At 43.2% G+C, this 22,207-nt stretch overlaps 1 protein-coding gene across 5 annotated transcripts in view; it reads right to left on the bottom strand.

Moving 5' to 3' along the window:
* PCTP (phosphatidylcholine transfer protein) overlaps nt 1-22,207 on the bottom strand; it is a 37,545-nt gene that overhangs the window by 4,912 nt on the left and 10,426 nt on the right. For 2 of the 5 annotated variants that reach the window (XM_060395098.1, XM_060395099.1), the window contains 4 exons: nt 16,566-16,683; nt 13,741-13,820; nt 10,633-10,804; nt 7,380-9,784 (listed from right to left, as the gene is read on the bottom strand). In XM_060395098.1, the coding sequence (XP_060251081.1) occupies nt 9,453-9,784; nt 10,633-10,804; nt 13,741-13,820; nt 16,566-16,683 (702 nt within the window). In that variant the 3' untranslated portion in view covers nt 7,380-9,452. Of the gene's footprint in view, nt 1-7,379; nt 10,003-10,632; nt 10,805-13,740; nt 13,821-16,565; nt 16,684-22,207 lie in introns of those variants that run through there. The other 3 variants (XM_015098437.4, XM_060395101.1, XM_060395102.1) reach the window with 3 other exon arrangements.

Below are 22,207 nucleotides of genomic sequence, written 5' to 3'. Positions count from 1 at the left end.
CAGAATCTTGTACTTGTCCAAAAATCTTTGCTAATAATATTCTTGAAGAGGAAGCATTTTTGCAAAGGTATCAGAATAAAACAGCAACTGAAAAAGAAATTTGTTTACTCCTGTGACATAAAACATCTTAAAATGACTAAAATTATGACTGATAATATTTTGTCAGGACACACCAGATTCTTAGGAATTCCATATAATTTCTAGACTAATAACATTTACTCATACAGTATAACCTAAGAAGATTTATTACTTATTTGACAATACTTCCCTTGTAATTTAACATACCAAATAAACCTAATTAATTTATATTTCTTTAGAATGTTGCAGTGCTCCTTTGAAGCATCCAAAACTTCACGAGAGGTCAAAGGAACTACACTAGAATTTGATTTGGGAAATTTGTCATCAAAATATCAAAAAGTTTCAAAGTACTTGGTCAAACAAGATCATAGGGCACTGTGAATCAATGTTTACTCACTTAAGCAAAAGGACAACCGAAGATTTCAAAGGCCAAACAAGAAAGTAATAACAGACTCCTGGAGGTTAAAAGTAAAATAAACTTTACAATCTGCTATGAAAAGCAGATCAATATTTTAAGAAAGCTGTCCTCTTCACAGAAAAAAAAAAAGCAAATTCCGGTTTTGCACCAGCTTACTTTTTAAATGTACTCAATTAAATTAATTCCAAACAGCCAATTTTTACCATGCACAGAACTCTTTGTTCAAGGTTCCTTTTCCACAAGGCTTCCATAACTTTCTGCATCTGTATTAGTTTGTCATCGATTTTTTTTTCCCATGAAGAAACAATCAACTCTAAAACAAAATTATTTTCCTTTAACAAAATGCAATTCCATTTGTCATACCTTTCTTTATTGAAAACACATATCCTACTTTGCTACTGTATACTGAAATGTTTTTCCTACTACTTCTAGTAGCTTTAATTATATATTTAAATTCAACACTTAAAAACCTTTATTTCTAGTGAAAGCTAAGAAAGCAATTATGAACTTTTACATGAGCATTCTGTAGATTGGCAAACATAAACACCAATAATATTTTCTAAAAACATGTGCTTTCTTATAAAAAATATCTCAGTTTGACACCAAACATATTAATCATCCTAAATACCTTTAGTTTCTTTGTAAAATGAAGCCAATGTTCAGTAATTAATGTTTTAGTATCTTGTTTTATTTGGAATGACCTAACCAATAAACTTTCATCATTTAGTTTATCACAACTTTTCAAGTTACCAAAATCTAGAGAGACTTTTTAATTTTGTTTCTAATTTAAGTGTAATTGATTTACATTGTTGTGCTAGCTTCAGAGAAACAGTAAAGTGATTTATTTTCTTGTATTACAGGTTATTAATAGTAATTGAGCATAGTTCTCTCTGCTATACATTAGGTCCGTATAGGTTTGAGAGATTATTTTTATGTAGACATTCCTAATATATAATTATTCCTAAGGAGTTATATCATTATACTGTTTGGCTGAAAGTTTAGTGTCAGGTACAAAGTATTTGTTAACAAAAGAAAGTACTCATTACACACAATTTCAATATTTAATAGAGGGATGTTTAATTTAATTTCAATATACAATCATTAAAAGAAAAGAGAAAGAGAAACAATAGAGAAGAGTAATAGCACATACATCACCAATATCTGGACTTAAACAGTATGCTGGGAAGTCCCTCGCTAACAGCAATCTAGAGTCCAGATTGGGAAAAGGTCCTGGGCATGGTATCCACTCCATTGGGTGAGTCATCAGATGGCAGTTTCAGGGACTCCCCCTTGTCATCCCAGGCCACAAACTGATACTATCATTTTGGGCACAAAAATGCAGCTCTGGGTTTTACTTTAGTCTCTGTATAATGCTATTTGTTTCAGCTTGTGAGTCATAGGATTTTGTTAGGCCCTGAGCAGTTGGCCAGACTTCCAGGGCTCAAGAATTCCAAGACCCGCTCCCTCTCTTATCTAAAGTGCTGCCTGATTTGCTGTGCTTTCAGGCAGGCATGGAATCCAAGCAGTGCCCAGGCAGGTCAGTAGCCAGGTCAGAGGCCTGCTCTCCTGCTACTGAAGCCTGAACAAGACTTACTCCATTTTAGTGTCCCTAACACATACAAAGTTATTTTTCTCAATGAAAAATTTGCAACAGGTATGATAAAACCTTACTTCACTTCTATCAAACCTAGGTACAATTGCTTGAATGTAGAAAAACATATGGGTTAGTCTATGTTTCTGAGAGTATACTTGATTTGTATACTTTAAGCCAATTAAGTAGAACTTTAAAAAAATAATTTTGGAAATACCATTCAGAGAGGCACAAAAACATCACCATATATAGAAATACAAAAGCATACAAGCAGAGCTCTTCTAAATTTAATTTAAAATTTCTAGACATGAAAAAGATATAATATGAAACTCACTAGTCTATTAAAAAAAAAAAAAAAACAGGTCCAGTGTATTTCTGGAAGATGAAATAAATTAAGTTTACCCGATCAGATAGTATTTTACTGGTATTCGTAAAAGCGACTTTTAAGATTTTTGATAGTTTTTATTTTTAAAATAACCTTTTCTTTTTTTTCTCTCTCTTCTTCTGATAACAATTCCCTTGCTTCCTAGAGGAGACTCTGTAAATACCTACATCTCAAAGGCACAAAGAATGGAAGTTGCACCATGGACTTTTGTTCCTTGAGTCCAGAACATTTATAATATATGCAAGATTTTTTACATTAAAGGGTACATTTGGGGATGGGTGGAAAGGGTAAGCGGGCTTTGAATTATTTCTAGAGCATTTCTGTTGTTAAAAAGGCTTGATCTGTAAGACAAGTACTACAAGTTCTGCTGCTGCTGCTTAGTGCCTGCTGCTTTATTCGTGTCTGACTCCCTGTGACCCCAGGGACTATATTCGCCAGGTTCCCCTGTCCATGGGGCTCTCCAGGCAAGAATACTGGAGTGGGTTCAGTTTCTCAGGTGGCAGTCTGAATGATATGGAGGCCATCTCACCCATCCAACAGTGTTATTCTCAATTCCCTTCTTTACATCAGGAGAAGATCTTCAACTAAGCTGAAGATCAAAAGGTCTTATGTTCCAGAGTTAGAGCTATGTGTCTGTGGAATGCTTGGGTAAATTCTTCCACAAAGGCTTCAGAATGTTTCTTTCCCTCTGGCAACATAGTTTCACTTCAGCTTAGAGGAAAAGGCTTTTAAAAAGTTCCCATCAGGTTCTGAACATCAACATCCACATTTGACCAATCTCTAATCAGAGGGCTACTCAAATTTAAAAAAAAAAAAAAAAAATCCTTTGAATATCCTGTCAGGATTCAACTGGACAAACAGTACATAGATATTTCTGGCAGTATGTATTCAACAACTCCATGGGGGCAAAGAGCTATCCCCAAAGAGTGCAAAAGATATTATCCTCCCAATCCCAGTCCCAATCCAGTTTTTTAAGTCAGACCCACTCTGGACAGTTTCTGGACAGTCAAGAAGATGTGCTCAAATGAAGTCTGAAATCTCTTGGAAAAGCTGCCGAAGTAGAACTGAGAGTGACTTACTCACCAACTCCAGAGACAGCCAGAAAGCAGTTCAAGGGCTCAGCAGGCATCCAAGTCTAGTTGCTTTTGCTTCTGGGGGTCTTTAGGAGGGGGGTCTCCTTCAGTTCCCTCTTCTCATACCAGAAAGGTTAAAAGATAAACTCAGGAATATTAAAATTTTTAGGAACTTGTTTAAGCAAAAATCAGTTCAATTGAGTAGCATGCCCCCCAGGAGATAGAAAGGAGCAGCAAGCAGAAGTATAAAATAAGAGACTTTTGTGGGCAGAAGGGAGCAGAAATTAGGTTATATTAGGAAAACAGCATGCTTGTTATGGCAAGGCTGTTTGCCTTTAGGGGAGGGGTCTATCAGGCAGATTAACCAGCACTGATCAGGCAATTCCTGGTGGACTGGTTTGAGATGCCATTTCTGGGAGAGCCAAGCTATAATGAAGTCCTGGATTGGGATGCGGGGCTTTGTGTGAGGCTCCATTAGAGGCCTGCTGTCTTGTTTTTCAAAGCAGTTAGCCACAGAATCCTAGAACACTACATGTTTTCCTTCCATACGGTGGTGATCACATCCTCTCATTATCATAAACTGTGTGCATATTCCATGCCCTCTGTAGTCTGCTAATTCCCTTTGTGAACTCCACTGCCTAGCACTGAGCCTGGCGCAGCAGGCAGAGAACCTGCAAACACACTCACATAACATGCTGCCTCGTTGCTATTCCATTATAGATCTGGTGAAATGGAGAGTATCATACGTGTCCAAGTAGACACAGAAAAACACAAATAGATTAGCAATATAAACAGTTCGTTGAAGTCTTCCCATTTTGTTGGTTCTAAACTCTGAGAACCTAAACCTGTTTCAATATCCTCAAGAAAAAAAAAAGAAATCGTCCTTGTAGTTGGGGAGTTGTATAGAAAATTAAACTGTGGGGAAAGTTTAACAAGCTGCTCTGCTTATTTTGTGCATGACTCCCTGTTTTCTCTAGCACTCTGGGTCCTGCACTGACTCTGCCCTGACAGCCTGCGTGATGCACTCACACTGCAAGGCATGTTGACAGCAGCAAGGGCCAGGAGCATCAGGGCGATGGGCATGGATGGTCCCTGCTTCCCTTGTTCTCTGGTTAAACTTCATAGGCTGATGGTCCACCTTCGACACTAGGTGTGGGTGGGGGTACTGAGTGTGCTGCCAGACAGATGACGAGGCTTCCCGCAGCTTGGAGAGCACCTCCATGACGGTGCTGCAGGGATGCTGGAGATGGTGGAGACCCGTGGGGAAATGAGCAGCTGTTAGGATTGATTATGTCTTATCAGGTCACTGCTGAGCCTAAAATCCTTCAAAGCTTTCTAATATTCTGGATATAAAGTAAAAGTCCTTGCCATGTCTCTCAGGATCTCCCACAGCCTCACTGCCTTCTTCTTCAGCCACATGTGAGATGCCTCCCTCCACTCTCATTGCTCAGACCTACTGGCCTTCCGTTGGTCCTGCAACATGACTGGCTCTCCTGCTTCAGGGATTTTATGGAAACGGTTCCTTCCATCTGGAATACTTTTCTTCTCCAACCTGCATCCAGCCAACTCCAACATGTGCTCCGCGACCCCTCAAAATTGCTTGGTGCCCCAGGTCTAGACTTTCACTCACTTTACCTGCCCTTTCTCACAACTCATCATCCTTCAAGAGCCCTTCCACTGTGTCTTCCTCACTAGATCATAAGCTCCTTGAGGGTGGGCTCCAAGCCTGTCTCACTCACCCCAGGAACTACTATGCCTGTCCCCTTGCCAGATGGATGCCAAACCACTGAAAAATATGTGAAGTGAATACAAATCTCAGAGCATTTAAAGAGAATTCTCTGAGCCGACTGGGTGGTGCCCCCAGAAACATGAGAACTGAATGGGCTCTTCGGGCATTTCTTTCAAACCCAGCTGGGAAGGAGTTTTGAAGGGCAGGCATTAGAGGTGGGGATTCTGGGAGAGGAATCTCAACCAGGGAGCCAGGCCAAGGCCTTCACCGTGATATAGCAACATTTTCAGAAAGCGACCCTCTGCTGGAATTCCTCAGTTCCAAGGTAGTCTTTAGCTTTAAACTGCTATGCAGTGTGAATAATTCCCCTGTGGAAGAAAATTTAGCACTGGTAGTAATGCTACTTTCATCATGAAAATCCTGAAATCCTGACTAATCTCAGCTGAACTCAGGCTAGACAGCCATTTCCATAACATTAAAGTATAACCTGTAGCCACACCAGCAAAGCCACCCCTTAACATGGACCTTTCAAGGAAAGACTAAGGAGATCTACAGCACCTAGAACCACTAAAATGATGACTTAGGGAAATAATTTGGCTTGAATTAAATTGTTAAATATTAAAGTAGAGTTTCATGCAATCAACTCAAATGTCTTTATCTGAATAGATTTTCCCTTCTGGGTGGTGTGTCATTTGGTCAATCTTCTCCAAATCATTAAAGTCACTCACTAGATACCATTTGAGTGCCTAGGATGCACTCTGTTGCTGCTGCTGCTAAGTCGCTTCAGTCGTGTCCGACTCTGTGCGACCCCATAGATGGCAGCCCATCAGGCTCCGCCGTCCCTGGGATTCTCCAGGCAAGAACACTGGAGTGGGTTGCCATTTCCTTCTCCAATGCATGAAAGTGAAAAGCGAAAGTGAAGTCGCTCAGTCATGCCCGACTCTTCTCGACCCCATGGACTGCAGGCCACCAGGCTCCTCCGTCCACAGGATTTTCCAGGCAAGAGGACTGGAGTGGGGTGCCATTGCCTTCTCCGTGCACTCTGTTAGGAGTCAGTAATGTAAGTGAAAGAAGGGCTTCTACCCATGAAGGTCCTATTGTCTATTCAGAGAGACAGACATGAGAAAGCAAGTGAAGCAAAGGGTTAGATGAATAACAATACACTCATAACTTCCAAATTCCAAATGATACATTCAAACCCTGCAGTCAGAGCCTGAAGAATCCAGCCAAACCTCCACGGCACCATGAGTGTTTCTGGGGTCGCTGGCATTTCCTGTTGGCTCAGGGGTTCTCAGTGCCTACACAATCTCATTTTTCAGTGCTGCTTAGCACCATCATTTCCAACTTAGCAAGCTCGAACGCCACAGGACCTTTCCTAATTATAGCAAGCTCAGTGACTTTTTTAAAATCGCCTTACCAAGAATGCTTAAGTATGCTCAGTATTCTCAGTGTTTTTCGCAGATTATTAAGCACTGTTAAAGATACACTTTGCATGACACCATTTCATGTGGAGTCTTTGCTCGAAGACTATAATCCCAGTGCTTCTGTTTCAATGACTTTATACATTTTTTTAAAAAAAAGAAAACCTTGACTTCTATTAGACATTCAGATTTAATTTACCTAAAATTAAATTCCAGCTACATTACTGATAGTGCTATTTTAATGATACATTTATGAAGCAGTCCCTGATGTGTGTAGCTCTACCCCTATGACCAGTGTCCAGGGCAGGGATTGACACATGGTTTAAAGTGAATCACGGGATGCTTCACAGTCAACTGGAAAGAAACACTGTCTTTTATTGACTTGGTGTGAACTCGGGAAGACGTAGGTCTTTCATTTTCTGTTAGCAGCGATCCTGCCACCAAACTCGGCCCAACATTACAGAAACCTTAAAGAAGGACAGAATTATTCCTAACCTCAGTTTGAGCACCTGTATCAACCCCTACCTCAGGCCATTCTATACCTAGCCTTGCATATAAGTGAGCCTAAAATGCCTTTTTATGTTCAGGGCTATGAGTCAGGTTAGATTTCACTGGCAAACCAGAGAGACCTAACAGTCCCATTCGCAGGGAACAAGGCAGAGAGGAGACTGCAGACAAAAGAAGGATAAGTCATTCTGTATTTATTTGGTATTCAATGCACCTCCCTTTCCAGACAGAAAAGACACAGTCTGAGGTATACCATTTTAATAAATCTCCCACATCCAGCTTTACATCCTGAATTTTCACGCCCTGAAATTAAGTTTTGTCACCATCATACAGAAGTAATTAAAATGTTTCCCTGAGATTATAAGGCTGTGCCTTTATCCACAGAATACCCTTTCTTCCAAAATTCAAGAGAAAAGTAGGAAAAGAGAAGTCTTTTGGTTGGTGGGAGAGGCAGATAACTTAGATAGAATTCCTGAGAAAAAGGTGTAGAGTCAACCACACCACTAATAAATTTTCCCTGGCTGTGAACTCTTATCCTTTCAATGTCTCCAAGCATTTCAGAAGGGAAATTCATCAATTCCATATAAAGACACTTTAGCTCAATGCTATGTGCAAAGCAGTTTAGCTTCTGTTAACTGCTACAGCTGCCTTGATGCCTCAGTGTCCAGAAAAATGCAGAGTTAGTGAGGTATGGACAGCCTTCCCCAGGGGCATATGGGAAAAAGGAAAACCCAAACATGGATGATGAGAAAAAAATTGTCATCATACTACACAGTTAGGCCTGCAATGTTTTTCAAAATAGTTTGAAATCAAAACAGCCTATGATCCTCCCCAACTAGGAATGGGGAGGGACTTAGTGGATGATTATCTCAAATTAGCCAATCCAAGTCAGCAAAGCATAAGGCAAATGGATGTGAGTCTTCCAGTCTTGAAGCAATGACAGTCACCTCTGTAGGCAATGCAACTTCAGCAGGAAATCACCCTCCCAGGTTGCAACAACTCACCCGTGGGAAGGAGCCAGCTGACTGGGGTCAGTCCCAGTGTTGCCAGTCCTCCACCCACCATTCCCCTAGACTGGCACAATGGAAGTACTTCATTCCCTACTGAGGATTCCACTTTTTAAGAATAAACAAACAAAGGTTGCTATAATCTGACCCACATTCCACACTGGAGAATGGCAGTGGGTCCCGGGGTGGGGAGACCGGGAAAGGGAGCAGATGTCAGGCAAACACGCTCGGGGACAAAGTGCTAGAGAGCACGCAGGCCTCTAAGCATGGAAAAGGGAAAGGTAGGCTGAGCATCGGGGGCCGTCGCACTTCCAGGAACAGCATCCCACGGACACAAAGCTCCCAGTTTCCTCCCCTAGGTTCTCCTATAGTTCTGACAGGCTTTCACCATGTCTTTCAAGAAGTTAGGAACTCCATTCTGCAAAGGAAAGGAGATTGTCATTTCTGTATCCTCACAGCGATGACTCCTGATTCTTCAGGGTGTGGCTAAGGTGAAGGAAGATGGCTTTGGGAATCTAAATATGACAATAGGGACCCTGAGCAGATTTTCACAGAATGTTGCCACCGATGATGACAAAAGGGAAGATGCAGGACACGGTAAGGCAAGAGCCACTGTTTTAAGACTTTGTCACATATTTTGGCTTTTGCTAATAAAAAGCTAAGACATTTATGAGATATCAATTTTTGAAAGGAAAGATAAAACAGGACGTGGCATGGCAGGGGAAAGAAATAAGAGCAAAGACTTGCTTTATAAAATTAGGCAATGGTGAGGATTGGGGGGCAAGAGTGGGTATGTCATCCTTTAGTTAGTGTTGCTCACTGCTTAAGAAATTCCCCACACGTTGTTCTGTTTACTCCGTCTCTACAGGGCGGGGCTATCCATCTCCATTTTTAAGGGGGAAGAAATTGATGGTTTCTCTAGATTACACAGTCAGAAGCAGGGCCAAGATTCAAACCATCTTGTGTTTGATTCAAAGCCTTTTCACTCTCCCAGGGGACTGGTGAGCCCTCTCACCAGTAAGTAGGCTGAAGGGTCAGCATGATTTTAGGTTCTAGGCAGTCTCGAATGACCTGGCACCACTGGGGTTCCCTCTCCTTACAGTAAAACAATATAACCACAAAGAACCTGGAGACTTCTCCAGGCTTGAATATGGTTGGTCGTCTCTGGAGCTAGGTCAGCCTAACTCCTCCATGAGCAGATACAGGGTCCACAGGCACCCTTGTTCCTACAGGGAACAGGCTACTATTTGGGAGGTTCCAGAGAGTGATCCCGGAGGGGTCTTGGTGCAAAGCAGGGTGGGGCTGGCATTCCTTCTAAAGTCTGACTTTTGTCCCAGCCTCTATCCTGGGTATTGGCCACCACAGGCCTAACATAGTCCATCAACCAAGCAGTTTCATAAAAGAGCATCATGAGGCCTAGGACAGCACATCTCTTCAAGCTGACAGCCCCACAGGCTAAGTGAACAGCTGTCAAACACACCTCCCCTCCTGCTTCCTGGGGTCTCACCTTAGCAGCCCAGTTAACGACCCAGGACGGAATCTGGCCACCTGGATTATCGAAGTAATACATGAAAACTAGAGAGAGAGAGAAAGAACAATTCAGGAGGGAACCTGTGAGGAAGATACAGTACAAACCTTGCAAACCTTCCACTTTCATATCCATCCCAGAAAGTAAGGATGTGGCTCACACAGGACTCCAGGAGACTGTCCCCTCTGCCTTGCCTTGCAGGAGACTTACATAGAAACATTGTGGAGAACAGCCAAGGCACCTTCTGCGGCTATTTATTAATCACCTGGCAAGCGATACACTTAGACACAGTTTCTCATTTAATCACGGCTCTCGTTAATTATATTAATCTAGGAAGTTGCTAAGATTAAACCCCCATTTATAAATGATGGAGTGAAGATTCAGAAGAGTGGGATGAATCTTAACACACATCACAACTACGTTTAGATTTCGCCTCAGCCTCGAGCCCACACCCGCTCCAGGCCAGCAGGTGGCTGCAGGGAACTCCTGCACCCACTGTCTCTTCTGAGGCTGGAACTCGAGGCAGACAGGTTCTGAGTCCCTGGGTTTTTGCTGAGGAGGAGCTGCCTCGCAGAGGTGGTCCCACCAGCCCTCCTGCCCACCCCGTCCAGCTTGCGCATGTGCAGGACCTTTCCGAACTGAGTTTTGAACTTTCTGATTCCCTTGGGTGTCCTAATTTCATCTAGACCATGCAAGAGTCAGTAAAGGATGAACTGATCCACACGCTAGGCTACCCAAGCTTCTGGGGGTGAATTGATTCGCTCCTGTTTCTTTCGGACCCGTGGCCAGTCTCTGACTTCAGGGAATAAGCATCCTGAATTTTCCATGCCTGCAGTCAGTGCAGTCTTCTCACGGGGGGCCCTGGCAGGCACCCCAACCCATGTCCCCTTTTTACCTTTGCTCCCCTTCTTGCCATCACTCTGGATTGCCAAACTCTGCTTGTACTGCTTCACCCGGATCACACCCGACTTCTCTGGAAACTGCGGCTCAGAGGTGCTCTGGGCCAGGATCACGTGGACCTTCCGCCCCTCAAAGTCCAGCTCTCGCCGCTGCCGCACGTAAACATACTACACCACCAGTCAAGGCTCAACAGAAAGGCCTGCATCTCAGCTAAGCAGAAGGGAAGCCCACAACAGAAACAAAGGCACATGATTCCACTCCTCCACTCAGTGACTGCTCCCTTGCTGTTAGCTCAGGTCCTGCACCGTCTGCCCACCCACCTTACAAAAGTCTGGCTCCTCCCACCTGGTGCTGTCATTTGAGAGGACGCATAAGCCCCTGGAGATTGGTTCCCTGCCGCTTTCATTATGTGGGGAACCCACTCCTCCTTTCTCCAAGAAGGCAATGAGATCTCAGACGACTGGTCACTTATCAGCTGTGTCATCCTGGGTGTGCTACTCAACTTCTCTGCTACTGGTTTCTCCCTACAGGAGAAAAGGGTAACACTGCCCTGCAGAAAAGCTTGGTGGGAGCATGGGAGAGAGACTGAAGCAAAATCTCACTCACTAGACAATGGGGTCATTGCTCTCTGTTCTCCCCCAAAGGCCCGAATCATTGACCTCTGGGCACAGAGGACGGTCAGGCAAGGGTGCTTACACCTGGCAATCATAGGAAGACGTAGGACTAACCAAATAATGAGTAGGCAGATGGCCTCACTGGGTCTGGCTCACCAAGCATCACAAAGCCATTTCATCTCAATAAACACTCCCAGACCAGCCACTATGTCTATGGCACAATTACAGGGAAGGTAATTCGATTTTAAGAAACAACAGGAGTCATCACTTACTGAGCCCTTATCACGTACATATCTCATGGGCTCTATGTTTAGCATCAGCTTTGAAACTGAGAACGCTGCTGTCAATTCAGTATAAATATTCCCATCCTATAAATGATGAAACTGAGACTCAGAGCAGTAAAGAAAGTTGCAAAAGATCCCGCTGCCCAGCTGATGTGACGGAGTCTGTATTTGAACCCAGATGAGGCTCCAAAACCTGGTGAGACTTTCATAGCCGCAGAGGGCTCAGCTCTTTAAGACGTTCATCGGACTTTCCAATGATGGAAATGTAGGCTTCATAGTAGAAGGAATTAAAGCTTAAAAACAATCCAAAAAACCAGTAAAAGTATAATACAGGTTCACTTACTGCAGCAGCCACGGCCACGGCCGCAGGCCGCTCGGCCTCTGCGGCAGCCACGGTGGTCTGGCCCTCCCCAGGCACGCTGCGGGACGTCTGTGGCCCCCACACGCTACTCCCTGAAGAGTAAGTGCTCACATGTTTCCAGGAAGGGATGATGCTGCCTTAGCTGTGCATTTCCTCCCTCCCAAGCCTTCTGTTTTTTCCTCAGCAAATACTGTCCCACAACTTGCTCAGTTCACGTGACAGATATTCCCTGACACTCACTGCAGAAACAACTGGATATATTAACTGCAATTTCACAGGATTCTTTCAGCAGTTTGCAAGTCCAGTGCGGCGCCCAGGCTACGACTGGAGAACCACCCGATCACTAAAGCCCAGAGAAGTGAAGGGCCTTTTCCAAAGTCACACAGCAAACCGGGAGTGAGCACACACTCACCCTGGGCGCCTTCCCTCCAAAACTAACGTTCTTTTCTTCTACACTGTTCTCTGTTCTCAAAACCTGAACAGCCCTGTAGATACAAAGACCGAGATACTCTTCATGGGATTGTGTGGCATTGGAAAGACAGCGCAACAGAACTGCAAGGAGCCCCAAGCGCTGCTCCCGAGAACGCCCCCCAGCAGGGTCCTGCGAGGTCAGAGCGGTGGGTTTGCTCTGGTCCAGATCACTGTCTCTGGACACAGCTGGACCTGGGTCCACGCCTGCATCCACTGCCCATAACGGTGAGACCCTGGCGAGAAGCTGAGCAGGGTTCTGAACGTCCCCTTGCCTCTATTTTCTTCCCTGTCTGAGGGGGACGATGGCTCCTAGCCTGCACAGTTTTGGCAGGATGAGAGAAAACCATGTAAAATCTCAGAGATTACATAACCACAGTTGGCTGAAATACACACCACCTGTACGCAAACTACCTAGCAGTCTGTAGTTTGTGCCAAACAATAACTCATTATGGAGTCTGTGATGGGCCAAGCCAGGGTACAGAAATCACACAGGAACAATACCCACACACACTCCCACGCCCCCTCTTTCTAGAGCACAATTAGTCAGGAGTATACAGGCTTACAGAATGTTACAGCTGGAAAAGATTCCAGCAGTCATCCAGTTCAGTGGTTTCCAAGCATTTTTTTTTTTTTAATCTCCAAGATCCTTTATTTAAAGGATCCTTTATGGAAATTCAGTGTGTAAGACAGTCAGCTGCCATGATTGAAGAAAAGAGTGAGGTCAAAATCACACCTACCCCCACCCTAATTCCACCCAATCTGTCTGCCCAGCAAACGCTCATCAAACCCTCCTAGCCTGGCCCTAAGGGGGTTCACAGAACCCCAGAGTGTCAGCTAAAACTCCCCACATCTATTCAACTGCTTCACATCATAATCAAGGAGACTGAAGGGGCAAAACATAACACACAGAGTCCAGAGCCAATAATCGGGAAGGAGCGGAGGTGGAGAGGGCTGGAAATGCGGGGCCTGAGTTCAGCCCCCAGTCGGCAGCTACGTAAGTCAGCCTCTGTCGCCTGACTTCTCTGGGTCTTAGCTTTCTCCTCTATAGACTGAGGGAATGTACTGAATATTCTTTGTGAAACAGTTATCTCAGATGCCCAATTCTGTGACACAAGGGCTTCCCAGACAAGGTTCAAAAAGTATGAGCCGCCTTCCTGTGACCCCGGTTAAAGATGCTCCATGTTCTCAGGCCCAGAAGTCACACTCTGAGGTCTCTGAAAGCCACACAAGCAGGAAGAGCTTTAGCAGATGCTTCTGCAAGACTCAAAGACAACGTTGTCCCCACCTGCTGGACACACCACCATTGGGTGATGGCCACAGGGCACAGAAACACTTTTGAAAGCTGAGTAACAGTGCACCTTTGGAAAGGATACATCTCTGTTAGACATGGGAAAAGGGTACTTCACTTGCCAGTAGACCACTGTTTCTCCATTGCGTTCTTTTTCATAGAGTTCTAAGAAAAGAAACAAAACAAAGAAGTTACTGAATCTGGAAGTCTCTTTGGTTTCAATTAAGAAAAAGCTTTGCTATGCTGCCGACCCTTTAGGGATGATAAAACACTAACTCATAAGGCACAGAATTCTGGAAAAAGTCTGATAGATTCATTACCACTGAAAGCTTGTTGCCAAGAGGCAGAGTCTAATAGATATAAAAATGCAGTAAAAATAAAAGAACCCAACAAAAATTGTTCATCATATAGCACAAACAGTCTCAAAATTCAGTGAAACCAAATTAGGAATTAAAATTTAAGGTTTAAAAATCAGGCTAACCACTAGATGCTGAAGCTGAAACTCCAATACGTTGGCCATCTGATGCAAAAAAACTGACTCATTTGAAAAGACCCTGCTGCTGGGAAAGATTGAGGGCAGGAGGAGAAGGGGACGACAGAGGATGAGATGGTTGGATGGCATCACCGATGTGACAGACATGGGTTTGCGTAAACTCCGGGAGCTGGTGATGGACAGGGAGGCCTGGAGTGCTGCAGTCCATAGATGGGGTCGCAGAGTCGGACACAACTGAGTGAATGAACTGAATGGAACCGCTAGATGTCGCTAGATTACCAACAGTTACCCTGCTGTGCCCTTACTCCCCTCTTCAGATTTCTTGACTGAGTAAGTACAGGTGTCCTGGGACTCAGCCACCCAGTCTGGTGTGTACAGTTGAGAAATGAAGGTTTCAGAGAGTTCAGAGTCCTTCCTAAAAAGCTAGGAAGTGGCCTAACTGTGCTAACTCTGAGGTTCTTGCCTATCTCCCATGTTGCTTTCTGTCACAATTACGGGGACCAATCCACCATGCTATTGCATGCAAACAGCGTCAGCAATTGGAGGGAGATGGTAAAAGAATGCTATAAAGTGTACAGACTCTGCCCCTAAGCTGTGTAGGAAGCTTCTAATTAACCACTTAGAGAAGGAGCCAAGCCAAGTCCACTGGAGGAAACAAAAGAGTACCTTTGGGAGATACTGACTTTGGCAATGTGTTAATTAATTTAGCTTTTGAAATAACAAAATCTATTAGAAGCAGGCCATGGGTAAAGAGCTTCCCAGTCCATTGGTGCAAGAGGCTGCAGATGCCCTTGGAAGGAAGGGGATGAGTGGGTATCTGTTGCTTTGCCTGTTTGGCTTTGACTCCCCTGTTCTTGTACCACCACCTCATTCTCCTTCAAAGCATCACCTTTCTCTCCTTCACTACGTAGTTTACGCAGAAGCGACTCGGTGATAATTATAGGGCTGGGAAATTGAGCTGGACGTGGCCATGGTGATCAGTTTAGGGAAGGCATATGTGGACAAGACTTGGCTTGCCACTCTTGTATGTTTAGGCCAAAAGTGCTTTCATAAAGGCTCTCAAGTAGCTCACAGAAGATCTAGGAGGGCTAGAGTTAGGTGAAGAACCTCAGGATTATTCCAGAGAAGTCAAACTCCTGTTGCCTCTGGACTTTATTCCACAGTGGGGACATCTGATACCAAATACCACACATCAGAAACTGCCAATGTCCACAGGACATGACTGAACCATGGCTGCCAGGGAAATGGACAGGGAACACCTGCCTTCACCCCTGAATAGGTGGGCATCACAATTCCCCCTACAGAGGAAGCCCATTTGATAACACTGAGTGACCCAAAATCATGATAAACGTCCCCAGTACATGAGCGAATGACTGATGCTAAGGCAAGTAGAGCCTGTCCTGTGACTCTGAATGCAATGAGTAGGAAAATTCCTATTCCTCTGGGGTGATGAACTTTGTTAGAATGTAAGCCTGCATCTTCTGGTGGCGTCTCTGTCATGACACAAGAATCTGTCCAATAATGTGGTCCGCACAGAAGGAAACAGAGTCAAGCTGGAGAAATGAAGTGGCGAATGCAGCTGACCTGGAACGAGACACACATGCTGTTTCCAATGTCATAAACCAAAGCAAAAAAAGCTTTCTCCCTTTCTCACACTGGCATTCATTACCTTTTGTTTCTTGCAACCAAGATCCCTGACCACAGCAAGGCTCTCTCAAGGTTTCTGGCCCCCGGGCTAGCTGTATTTATCTCCCTGTGACTGACTGGGACGGCAGAAACTACTCCCCGCTGTAAGTGGCAGGAAGATCCTCTATCTATCGCTGCTCATAACTCTCCACTACTTCCAGGGAAAAATCAAAGAACCCTAGCCTGGTGGTCAGCTTAGGTCCTTGCGGCTCTGGGCCGCCTTCCAGCCTAGTTCCAGATTCTGCTCCCCAGCTACTCACCAGCACCCAACTGCTCACAGTCCTCTAACATTTTATGTTGTTTAATGCCTTCTCTGCTTTACTCATGCCGTCCCCTTGGCCTTGAATGCCCTTAAACCACTCAGCCCCTCACCTCCTCACATACATATATATTTAATCTTGTTGCTTGTAAAACATTGATTCAACCTCTAAAACAAAGCTTCAGTACCACCTTCTCCAAGAAGCCTTCCACGATCACCTAGGTTTATGGGATAACAAAACTTAAAATAAGAACAAAGCAGCCCTCAGAGCGAACTGGAGAGTGACTTTAACAGCATGCAAGGAACAAATCCCGAGGACAGCAAAGTCATATTTAACTTAGCACTTTAAGATGCGTTTGCTAAAATTTAAAATGAAAAATATAGCAAAGTTATACCTTTTGCTTACTAATGACTAGAATAAACAACATGGGATTCGACTTTCTAATTGGTTTTTGAAAACTGTGTCACTCACCTTTAACATATTGGTCCCACTGTTTCCTATAGGCTAAGTCCATATAGACATCTGCAAGCAGATCTGGTAAGCAGTCTTCCAGAACACCGAAGACCTTATACGCATACAATCCCGTCTGCTACAAAAAGAGAACAGGCAGAAACAACCTGTTGATTGCCACGTTACGACTATACAGCATCTGAAAAGCACCTGTTCATGTAAGACCATTATTGAGCACATTCCCTTGGTCCTGGTGACACAATGGTGAAGAGGCAGATGGGAGCCTGTCCCCATCGGTCCTATATATCCGGCCTTAGGCATTGGTGCTGGTGACAGCTATATGTTACCCTGGTAATTTAAAAGAGGGTTATGTGACAAATGGCACCTGAGTTGCAGGGGGAGCAGGGCAAGCAGTACCTCCTGTCCTACCAGGTGTTCAGGAAATATCTCCATGAGGAATTTATCCAAAGGGTCTGTTCTAAATGCTAGAAGGAGTTCAGCTTGGGACGATGAGGAAATCCTGTTCCTGGCTTGGGCGAAGGCCTTCAGGTTGACGGGCTGACTTACTCAGGGAACAGAAAGCCCGTGGTTCCAGAGCACTGTGATGAGAGAGCTTTAGCAGCTGAGGCCAGACAGGTAGCAGCTCTGGGTCCAAAGGGCTTTGCGACTCAGGGTAAAGGGGCCAAGATTTCAGTTTAACTACTGTGGAAGACCAACTCACGACTTCAAACAGGGAAATGCCTTTAAGTGGGGGTAGTAAACCTTTAAAAGATGATTCTTGCTGCTTGGTAGAACACAGATCACGAGGGAGCATGGAGACGGGTCAGAAGACCCGGGCAGCAGTCCAGAAAAGGAATGGCGGTGACTGGACAGGGAGGCCACAACAGTGATGGGGAGAGCCCAGAGATTCAGTGACACATTTTGGAAGCAGTATCAGTAGCAACTGCCGACAGATGGGCTGCGGGGACAGAGAGAGCCAAGAATTGAGGCTAACTCTTAGGGTCTTTCTTGAGCAACCAGGCAGATGGGAGAGGAGGTTCTTTGTGGGCTGTGGGGTAACCAAGAGCTCTACCTTGGGCAAGTGGAGTTTGAGATGCTTATTAAATACCCACGTGGGCGTATCATATAGGCAGCTAGCACCCAGGATTCAGACTACTATTTTAAATAACCAGGGGCATAATGAACCCAACACATTGTTTTACCAATTCCAAGACAAAATTTTTCACTAATTGCTCCTTTTTTTTTTCCCTATAAATGATTTATGTATAAAAGAAATGAATGGGGAAAGAAACATTAGCTTTAAATCATACTAGTCCCTTTTATTCAGAAAAAGGTCATTTCCATATTCTTAATTACAAGAGATTTCTCTTCTCTTCATGCTAAGCTCTTCAGCGAGGGTTCTGGGCTGGAGTTGGTGACACTATACATTTCAGTCTGTACAATAGCAGCTCACAATTCCTGGCGCCCACCTTATCAAAGGATCTATTATTAAGATAAAATCAATGGCTCAGATTAATTTCAGCACAAAGGCAAACAAACAAAAATGAAATTTTAGACATACTTTCAGGTATGAAAGCAATCCTTTAACTAATAAACATGAGTGAACTTGTCTTTTTAAACATTGTTTCAGAGAATTATGTGAAGTCGAGGTGTAAACATGGAGAATCTTTCTAAAGATCCTGAGGCTTCAAGGGTCTCCTGACTCAGGTGGGATAAGTACACCCCAGTTTGGGAATCTCAGATGTACATGAAAGTGCCTGGCAGGTAATGGAAGGTAAAATTGAAACTTAATTCATAAGGTTTCAGCTCTAAAAGTCTGCGGCTTTATACCAAGGGTTTCCAACCAGCAAATAACAAACTGGTATGCCTTACCAGTGCTGTGCCATGGATGCCCCATAGGAAGGGCAGGACTAGGGAGAAATATCTTCTCCTCCTGCCCTCTCCCCTCAAACTCACACATGGGAAGATAGTGAGGGTTTATACACAACACACATCTACACCCAAACACACTTAAATCAGCACCGACAGAAAGAGAGACAATGCACTTCTGTGTGGGAATATTGGGTCCCCATTTTCTATACTATTAATCTTGGCTCAAAGACTAATCTTGGGTCCAATACTAATAATATTGGGTTCCCATTTTCTACTATTAGTCTTGGGCCTAAGACTAATATTGGGTCTAATACTAATAATATTGGGTCCCCATTTTCTATACTATTAATCTTGGGTCTAAGATTAATATTGGGTCCAATACTAATAATATTGAGTCCCCATTTTCTTGATATGGGCTTCCCTTGTGGCTCAGCTGGTGAAGAATCTGCCTGCAATGCAGAAGACCTGGGTTCGATCCCTGGGTTGGGAAGACCTCCTGGTGAAGGTAAAGGCTACCCACTCCACTATTCTGACCTGGAGAACTCCATGGACTGTATAGTCCAGGAGGTCGCAGAGTGAGACACGACTGAGTGACTTTCACTTTCACATTTTCTTTATATAGAGAAATATCAGTAACCTCAGATACGCAGATGACATCACCCTTATGGCAGAGAGCAAAGAGGAACTGAACAGCCTCATGATGAAAGTGAAAGAGGAGAGCGAAAAAGCTGGTTTAAAACTCAACATTCAAAACCCTGAGATCATGGCATCTGGTCCCATCACTTCACGGTAAATAGATGGGAAATACTGGAAACAGTGACAGACTTTCTTTTCTTGGGCTCCAAAATCACTGTAAATAGTGACTGCAGCCATGCAAAAGACACTTGGTCCTTGGAAGAAAAGCTATAAGAAACCTACACAGCATATTAAAAAACAGAGACATTACTTGGCTGACAGAGGTCCATCTGGTCAATGCTATGGTTTTTCCAGTAGTCATGTACGGATGTGAGAGTTGGACCACAAAGAAGGCTGAGCACCAAAGAATTGATGCTTTTGAACTGTGATGTTGGAGAAGGCTCTTGAGGGTCCCTTGGACTGCAAGGAGATCAAACCAGCTAATCCTCAAGGAAATCAGTCCTGAATGTTCATTGGAAGTACTGATGCTGACACTCCAACACTTTGGCCACCTGATGCAAAGAACTGACTCCTTAAAAAAGACCCTGATGCTGGGAAACATTGAAGGCAGGAGAAGAAGGGAGACGATGGAGGATGAGAAGGTTGGATGGCATCGCTGACTTGATGGACATGAGTTTGAGCAAACTCCTGGGTTGCTGATGGACAGGGAGGCCTGGCGTGCTACAGTCCATGGGGTCTCAAAGAGTCGTACATGACTGAGTGACTGAACTGAACTGATCTTCTATACACTGAGCAAAAGGGATAATTGTGTATAGAAAAAATGATCTTCTCAGCTTCACATGAGTTAGCTTTGGTTATCTGGATGCATAAAGACAAAGTGTTTCCTGGAAATAGTCCCCTTCCCTTCTGAATGTAGTTTCTGCTCTTAGTGACTCCACTCCAGTAACATCACAGAAAAGAAAAAGAGAAAGCCCTCTAGAAAGAGAAAAATAGAGTGATGCGACTTACGAGAATACCCAAGAATGAACTACTATGACAACTTCCTTTAAACATTCCCTTCATGGCAGGACTGAGAAATGCACCAGAGAAGCAAAATGCTTGGTGATACCTTCACTAGCCCATCAATGAAATGTTCTTTTAAAGCACCTAGTAGCCTCACTCAAATTCTGGGTCAAAGCAATTTTTTACCCCTCAATTCTTTCAAAAGAAGGGGTTTGTTTCAAAAGAAACAAACTCACATTTTCATTATGTCTCTTAAAAATGAAATTTTCATAACTATAAAAGTAAGTCATATTCATTGAGAAAAATTAGAGGATATCAAAAATAATAAAGAAAACTAAAACATGTAACTTCATAATCCTCAAATACCAACTGATAATATTTTGCATATTTTTTGAGTAAATAAATATTTCTATGTGTTATAAAATAGTATAAACTTATAAGTTACAAGATAGTATAAACAGACTGTATTCTTATTTTTAACTACATCATTTTGAAACTGAGTGATCACAGCTAATTTTATTATTCTATAAGGTATTTCTGTTTCCATATATTTTCACAATTATGAACACCGCTGGAAAAATGATTCCAAATGGACAAACCTGGTTCATAATTCTAACTTCTTCATTAGGCAAGCAAAATGCTTCTTTAGAGAGAAATTTTAGGGTAAATGACATTAACATTTTAATGCTCTTTATACTTTTTATAAATCTTTAAGAAAGAATTTTACCTATTTATACTCTCACCAGCAGCAAAGAAGCATCTCACCAGGACTGGGTACCACTGTTTGTACAAATAATTTAGTAGGAGGAAGCATAAATCTTAGTTTTATTTGGACAATGTACTGATGTGTAATTCTCTTTCAAATTAGAGATATAATTTTGGTGCAACATTTTTTGCAGATACGTTTTGAAATTCTAACATTTCAATAAAATGAATCTAAACAAGTTTACTCAAGAGGTGTCTGGCTTTTCCTGAAGGTCCTCCAGAAAAACACTTCTAAAAATGGCTCAATTTCTTTATCTAAAGTAAAATGCAATGCATGCTTTTCTTTTTTAAATTCCTTTTAATTGCAGTATAGATGATTTACACTGTTGGGTTAGTTTCTGCTGTACAGCCAAGTGAACTAGTTATATATATATATATATATCCACTCTTTTTTAAGACCCTGATGTCGGGAAAGATTGAGGGCAGGAGGAGAAGGGGGAGACAGGATGAAATGGCTGGATGGCATCATCGAATCAAGGGACATGAGTTTAAGCAAACTTTGGAAGACAGTGAAGGACAGGAAAGCCTCGAGTGCTGCAGTCCATGGGGTCACAAAGAGTTGGACACGACTGAACGACTGAAAAACAACATACTTTTCTAATGATCCACTGATTACAGGATACTGTGATTTCCTACACTACAGGTGGTAAAAGAATTATTCAATGGTAGAGAATCAGTTAATATCATGTGTAGAATATAATTCCCAGGAGAAACAGGAGATTCATTATAGCATATACTCTCTTTCTTACTACGAAAATTGCACAGCTAATAATTTTCTATCTCTCTTACAGGTAGAGGTAGCCATAAGACAATTCCTTCTTCTTTTGAATATGGGTATGATGTCTAGAGCTGAAACAGCTATTTTGTGATTAAGAGACAATAAAAATGAGAAAGCAGAGTGAAAATATTCCGAGTTTTACTGACATTGTTGATCAACTGATTCAATGCCAGCAACTGCTGACCTCTGGACTACTTGCTAGGTGAGAAATATAAACCTCTCTTTGGGGATTTCCCTGGTGATTCAGCTGGTAAAGAATCTGCCTGCAATGCAGGAGACCTGGGTTCAATCCCTGGATTGGGAAGATTCCCCTGGAGAAGGGAACGGCTACTCACTCCAGTATTCTGCCCTGGAGAATTCCAAGGACTGTATAGTCCATGGGGTCCAAAGAGTCGGACACGACTGAGTAACTTTCACTTTCACTTTTCACTTGTTTAAGACTTTGTTAATCCAGTTGTCTGTTACTTGCAGCTAAAAACAATCCTGCTTACTACAAGTGGTTCTTACTGAGAATTTTATTTGAGCTCTGTGATCCCGAAAAACAACAGAGATTAAGAAACTCTCCCATGCTTTGTGCTTCAAAAAACAGCTTATCACAATAGAATCACTT

The sequence above is a fragment of the Ovis aries genome, chromosome 11 (assembly GCF_016772045.2).
Source record: "Ovis aries strain OAR_USU_Benz2616 breed Rambouillet chromosome 11, ARS-UI_Ramb_v3.0, whole genome shotgun sequence".
NCBI lineage: Eukaryota > Metazoa > Chordata > Mammalia > Artiodactyla > Bovidae > Ovis > Ovis aries.
This window is presented reverse-complemented; position numbering and strand designations above follow the sequence as displayed.